Raw genomic sequence first — 7,253 nt, forward strand, 5'->3', positions numbered from 1 at the left:
GTTGGTTTGCTTCACTGATTGTTTCTATGACTAAAAAGGTCTCTGATTTTGTTCTGTGAAATAAAAATAAAAAGCTATGGAACTAGGTTTCTAAGTCACAAAGCAGAATTCCGTTTTTTTTTAGCCCCAAATTGTCAAAAAATAGTTGCGTTTTTTTTAACGTATTTCATCATAAAGTTTAACCTCAAGAGTACGCCATTTTTTTTTCAATAGATTCACAAGTTTTTCACGCTGAATGCCACATATGTTTGAAAATAGGATTCATTTTCATCATTGTACCTTTTTTTATTTCTCCACACATAAATGTTTTAATTAATTAACAGTACTTGTTCTATCTTTATCTCACACCTTCTTGATTATTATAAGTATAAAATGGAATCCCTCGCCCAGCCAAAAAAAATCTAACTAATATCATAATTTGAGTCTTTTTGCGATTATTTGTGATTTATTTTAGACAGACCGCTGTAATGTATGACTTGTTTCGTTTATTTTGTGTTCGTTCGTGACATTTTTCTTGGTTCATTTTAACTTGGCTGTTATTATGCCATCGTCGTATTACATTTTCTTATCCATAATTACGAATATTGAAAATATTTCCTATTTCTGTTCAGACCACATGTACAGTATTATGTCTACCACTGCTACTACTACCGATAATAATAATAATAATAATAATAATAATAATAATAATAATAATCTGTTCAATTGATCCAGTACATAATAATGCGTTAGGATAACGGTCTTTTTTCGCCTCTGCATTTACATTACAAACATTTTTATCCTTTATTCTTTGACATGTTCTTTGCAGCTCACTGGATCAATGAAGCGTTAACTTCAAATGTGATTTTGCTCCTCTACTTCTGGCGTGTCAGCTTATGACTGTCATCAGAAATAAAAACCTTTCATTTGGATGAACTATCACAGAGGTTTTGCGCGTGAAACGGATTTAAAAACTCAATTGCTGTTCTAGTAACAGTAACAGAAACGTAAACACAATGTTGATATTTGTTATATTTGTTGTGTTCTACCAGTATATAGCGCTGTTGAAATGTTTTCCAATAGACATTAACTTCAGGTTGTGAAATTCCAATACATAACACACCCCTTCCACCATTTCAAGTCCAATTACTTTTCTTTTCTTTTCTTTTCTTTTTTTAAGCGCGTGATGTTGAAGTTGAATGCTTCACCTGCATAGTTTACAACGCATTCATCCCTCCAGATCGCAGGGAGAGGTTTGTGTGTCTCTGATGGGTCCAGGTCTGGCAGGAGGTGGGGCTCTGACGGCTGCGTTAAAACCCCAAAATGACTCTCTTCAGCTTGACAAGGTGACGCATTCGGCGAGGACGTCGAGCTGCGACCTTCGTGCGGATTCACCAACCTCTGCGTGATTAAAGGACTTTTCCCCACATTTTGCTTCATCAGATCCGCAGCGTGTCGAGGACGCGATCTTCGTTTTGGATCACTGATCCGCCTCGGATCCCGTCATGGCAGCGCCTCGGTGCCACTGAAGCCCAACGTCGGTACCTGCGCTTGGTGTTTTCGGACTCATGATGCAGCATCCTCTGGACCTGGGGGCGCACTACTACCCCCCTGAAGTCCACGCTGATCACCGAACACACCGGTACCGGAGTTTCATGATCGAGGAGATTCTGACGGATCACCCGGAGCACAAAGCCTCGACGCCGGCCGGAGACTTGCTCAAGTTCGGGGTCCACGCGCTCCTGTCCGCCCGGCCCTTCCACAACCAGCTGAGTAAGCGAGAACCAGGGCGACGATGTCATATTCAAGATCTATACTTTCCATATTTGCGCCTCTTACGTAGTTATTAAAGAGAAAACTCTTCTGTACGATAAACATGCACATTAAAATTGGGAACTATTTGGAGGAATTCAAACGAGGACGCAGCTGGCGATGACTGCAAGTCACATGTGTTAACGCCACGTGGGGAATGATTTTAGTCAGTGAAACTGTTTTGTTTTTTTTTCTAAATGCTTACTCGGATCATGTTTTAAATAACTCAAAACGTGTCGTATAATGGACTTCCGTGAACATGAAATATTTTTGAATGAATAACGGCGCAACGACTATAAGTCCAAATAAACCAGGCGCTCACTTCGTATGACTTTATGACGCGTTCTTTATGAACCAACGAAGCACAATCGTGGACACAGTTTCGCACTGTATATTGTCCACCCAATGCAATTAAACATCGCTGAAGAGCAGACACGAGTAATTATTAGAAATACAATAAAAACATACACGAAAACACATATAAAACACATAGCACACAAAATTTAAATGGAACAACGAAAAGTAGACAAACTTAACTCCTGCTGGCTGAATACCACTGTTTCATCTCAGTCAGTAAAATAAAATAAAATATTATGTATTTAAATTCAATGACATTGCAGATACGACTCGCCTGTGTTTGCGTTGGCACAGGATCAAAACAACCAGACCTTCGGGATCATTTTGGAAAATTCGTCAGGGGTTTAAAAGATTATAAGAGACAAGACATTTAAAAAATGTTTATTACTTCCTGCATCCGAACAATAAAAGATTAGTATATTTCTTTAACATGTAAAACAAGGTCCGTGTTTTTTTTTAATATTATTATTATTATTAGATACAAATTAAAGTTGAAATGAACTCCACGAGTTGATCGTTATTATTTGCTTTGCTTTCAGTGTTAAAAGCGGAGCAGACGAGCCTCCTCAAGTTCCCCATGTCCCCGCTCTCATTGGGCTCCCCGCTTCTCTCCGGGGCAGCGAGCCTCCAGGCCGGAGCGGCGAATCACCACCTGCCGCTCGACCTCCACCTTCGAGGGAAGCTGGAGCACGAAGGCGGCGGCAAGAGCAAGAAGGGCCGCAGGAGCCGAACTGTCTTCACCGAGCTGCAGCTCATGGGCCTGGAGAAGCGGTTCGAGAAGCAGAAATATCTGTCCACGCCAGACAGGTAAGACGTTAGCAAAAAGATCATTTACAATCACATGTTTGTAGCGAGCAGAAGTAGAAGAAGTGGATAACAAGACCTGCGGTTTGGTCGGGCTCATCTTTCGCAAACGCCATGGCAATGCTGACGACTAATAACTGCAAAACAGCTCAAATTCACATGAAAGACAGTTGAGGATATATACGTCGTTCACTTTTTAAAATAGGAACCCACTTTTTATAACGTGAAAAACGCAGTTATTTTCGCACTGTGTATTTTATTATTATTACGCTGAGGTTTTCAACTATTCAACCGAAATGACCGAAATGGTTATAGTATTTTAAAACATCTGTATATTTATTTCAGTTTCTTTTCCATGTTTTATTTCAATGTTTGCGTTTTATGATCAGCGCGTATACGTACTGTTATTCTTTTTCACTGCGGGAGAGGAATATAGGTCTCGTTCATTTTGTCTTTGCCACTTCTACTCCAATAATAAAGTTTTGTACAGTTTTTTGTTTCACACTGAAACTCTGAACAACTGTTAGTGTACCAGCAAATCTATAAGCGGTGGATTTTTAAAAAAAATAAAACCGATAGGAATCTACTTTACAGTACGCACAATAAGGTATAGATTATGCATAAATAAATGTCATTACGTTTGGAAGCTTATTTAGTGCAATGACTAGTGAAACACTGAAGCCATGAGACAAAACAAAATGGCCTTTTTTAAACCATTCAATCTGAGGTCATCAACTAATGTTCCAAATAATGGGAAAGAATTCAGATTTATCACCTACAGAGAAAAAACAAACCTGACGCAAAGCAAATTTTCATATTTCGTAAACCACATTTTATGGCATGGATTAGTTGGGTAAAGAAAGTCTGTGAAGGTTTTGCAGTTTTACACATCAAGGAGGAAAATGGAAACACCACAGTACTGCAACTCATGCATTTCTTTGTCTCATTGTTAAATCTGCTCTCTAAAACACCTGGTTTGTTTTTAACCCAACTTTAAGGTTCAAGCAGCAATAATATACACCTTCTCTGAAGTAAGTTACATTCAACATATTTTGTCTTTCTCCAAAGGTATAAATTCTTTCTCATCATAAATTCAATTTCACTTACAATCTAATAGGCCCACAGCTATACTTCAATCGAATCGAATCAAACTTGTGTGAGATAGTATAAAAGCAATGAACTAAATAAACATTTTTAAAAAATGTGCATACACACAGAAAAATATGAGCAAACACTTCCTCCATTATACCTCATTGCAGTCAACAGTTAAGAATGAGATAACTCAAATGTCAGATCTCATTGCGAGGGATGTTTGTTGCTGCCATCATGGGTTGTTCTTTGAAAAGCATCCCAGAAAACATGTTCGTTCCAACAAGCCAAGAATTGTGGTTAAATTATTCGCATGCAAAACATGGCTTATCCTCCTGACAAAACAATGCAGAAATGGTGAAAGACAAAACAACCCAAGAATTTTGGCTAAATATCATTCTAACAGTCTAGAACATGAGATACTCTCTTGAACACATCCCACTATTTCAATTCTACACAATACAATACCCCAGAAATTAGGTGGAAGAAACATGAGATTTTGGAGTGTGTTAAGTCGTCTGGTTTCTCACAGCCAGGCCAGAGAATCTCTGCTTTGTTTTCTGCTGAACATCATGGTGGCAACATCTTCCTTTGAACAACATCTTAAAACACTTACTGATTTCCTTTGTCTTTGTCTTTGCAGAATAGATCTGGCTGAATCTCTGGGTCTCAGTCAACTTCAAGTGAAAACCTGGTACCAGAACAGACGGATGAAGTGGAAGAAAATTGTGAGTCCCTGCACGCGATTACATTTTAAAACCAGAGAAATGTTTGTTTTAGTTGCAGTGAGTTTGATTCAAGTGTGATTAAAAAAATATGAGAAAATACAAGCTTCATTTAATCCGAACATTTATTTGAACAAAGAAAAATGTTCTTCAATGTCACGTTTCATTCTTGTAAAATCAAGAAGTTTCTTTCTTCCTGTAGTTAATGTGTCTTAACTTATCCACACAAAAAAAGAGAGAAGAAAACAGCATTCACTTTTTTACTTTAAAACTTAAGTCAGCCCAGAGCAAAATCATCAAAACAAAACCCCGTTTCATTTAATACTCTGACAGGGTGTTCTTAAAAAATAAAAATAAATAAAAAAGAGAGAGCCTCAGATATGTAATGTTAAAAAAAAGACAACAAGAAAACAATGGAACTGTACATTTTATAGTTCTATTATACTGCCCAATAAACTATGGAATTTCTCTCTCGTAATTTTATGTCAGTATTTTTTTCCCCCTAAATTTAATTTACAATGCTGGAAAGTTTGAGGGTGAAAAAAGATATATTTGTTTCTGATACCTCTTCAAACATTGCTATACAACAGTGTTATTGAAAATCCATCATCGGCATTGAGGGACGCTTTCCAAACACGGCCATTGTCTCTAGAGAACGACACTAATCCCACCCTTATAAAACTCAACATTTCTCACTCATATTTACTGTACTTGTCTGAGTGGCAGGTTCTGCAGGGAGGAGGTCTGGAGTCACCCACCAAACCCAAAGGACGTCCGAAAAAGAACTCCATACCCAGCAGCGATCAGCTCTGTGAGCAGGAGCGGTCCAGCGCAGCTGCCGACCCCCAGTTGGAAGCCTCCAGCTCACACTCAGAGAAGACTCAAGAGGACTGATCCGGGCGGCCACCACTGTCAGGACTACAGCCGTTATGATGCTCATTGTTTGGACGATTTTGGGATCGCCAATGGAGTTTTTCAGAGACTTTCAGGCCTGGAAGCTGAAGGCCTTCTGCTGTGTGTGTGAGTGACGGTGAGATGAGCTCAGCAGTTGAGGAGGAACTCACACGTGGCAGTAGGTCAACTCTTTATATTTGGAAAAGCTGTTTCATATTGTGTATCTGTGTTAATTATTAAATGTATTTTCACTAATTCTCTCTGGATATTATTGATGATGTTTCATGGAAGTATCACTTGCCAAACATACAATCCACGGGTTCATTGCATGAATGTTGGCTGATTTAATTGTGTTCACTTTTAAACTCATACGTAGGAGAAAAAAATCTGAATTAGATAAAAATATTGTGGGAATATTAAAACAAATAAATAAATAAAACAGTTCGACCCAATATTTAAATCACATTTTAAACAATGCAAAAATGTTTAAATAATTAAAATAGTAAAATCAGATACTTTTAAATAAATAAATTTCTATGACTTCCATCATTGTTGCCAATAGTTTGAGACAAGTAAAAGAAAATTCAGATTACTGCACACATATTAACTATTAATACACAGTTACATGCTTATACACTGTTAATTATTAATAATTATGAAATTGTTTAGAGTGAGTGTTCAGTGACCGCTACAGGGTCAAATAAAGTCAGGCCCAACAAGATTCTAATCGGTACTCTGACAAACTTGCTGCTTTTAAAAGTACAAATAAGCAGTTTATTTATGGTAATATATGTAAGTGTCAATGAAAATACATCAATTTATTTTCAGCTTCATTCATTCAAATAACATTCACATCTTATTTTACATTTCTATTCCCCATTAAAAGCATGGCAAGGGATATCATGCCTTTCATTTTCCAGTGACACTGATGGCGCATTGAACCCTTGACTGCCTGATAAAGATGTGAAGAGCCTCCTTTTAACGTGGTCATGTATGCATGGTTCCCAGTTAGAGAAGTAAAGCAACATTTTTTTACTGTTTTTAAATTATTCCCTTATGTTCACAGTGAATGATCCCAAATGTATTGACTCAATGTTAGATTAGTATTACATAGATTACTGCTAAATATAAATATACACACCTCTAAAAGGGCTGTAGATAGAGGTAAAATAGTGAAAGGTGTGAAGGTCAGCAATGAATTGGTGGTTTCACTGTGACATAGAGTGATTGATCAATTGTCTCATGAATTGTAAGTGGCAGGAAAATCAAATTTGATTAAATTCCATTGTTAAATCGAATTTAGCTTATAAAACAACAACATATATTTAATGTTCAGCTGTCAGCTTTCTAAACCAGCATCTCAATTCTGAATGAGAAAAACTTACTGGATGAGAAATTCCATCATCACAGTGCCATAGAAAATAGAACTGACCAACGTCGGCTACTTACAAACGAGATTTGAAACAAGCAAGAATAACAATTGGAATGAAATGTGATATTTACAAAGGTGATTTAAAGGTGAGTAATGAGGTTACTGTGAAGCAGATTTAATATAAGAAAAGTACAATGCAATGTTAAAAAAAAAGTTGAAGT

General features: G+C 37.2%; 1 protein-coding gene across 1 annotated transcript; it reads left to right on the top strand.

The window, feature by feature from the left end:
• The first annotated feature begins 1,491 nt into the window (after positions 1-1,491).
• On the top strand, positions 1,492-5,842 carry barx1 (BARX homeobox 1). The gene is made up of 4 exons (XM_053868827.1): positions 1,492-1,752; positions 2,688-2,955; positions 4,685-4,769; positions 5,493-5,842. Exons 1-4 carry the CDS (start codon positions 1,548-1,550, stop codon positions 5,658-5,660), a joined length of 726 nt encoding a protein of 241 aa, XP_053724802.1. The 5' UTR covers positions 1,492-1,547; the 3' UTR covers positions 5,661-5,842.
• Positions 5,843-7,253: the final 1,411 nt, after the last annotated feature.

This window comes from Synchiropus splendidus, chromosome 6 (genome assembly GCF_027744825.2).
Source record: "Synchiropus splendidus isolate RoL2022-P1 chromosome 6, RoL_Sspl_1.0, whole genome shotgun sequence".
Taxonomy (NCBI): Eukaryota; Metazoa; Chordata; class Actinopteri; order Syngnathiformes; family Callionymidae; genus Synchiropus; species Synchiropus splendidus.

What these genes read in the sequence shown, in the direction of transcription:
- barx1 (XM_053868827.1), top strand. Translation starts at nt 1,548, where the DNA reads ATGATGCAGCATCCTCTGGACCTGGGGGCGCACTACTACCCCCCTGAA. An exon ending in TATCTGTCCACGCCAGACAG is followed by an intron (nt 2,956 to 4,684) that starts GTAAGACGTTAG and finishes TTGTCTTTGCAG; the next exon opens with AATAGATCTGGCTGAATCTC. An exon ending in GGATGAAGTGGAAGAAAATT is followed by an intron (nt 4,770 to 5,492) that starts GTGAGTCCCTGC and finishes TCTGAGTGGCAG; the next exon opens with GTTCTGCAGGGAGGAGGTCT.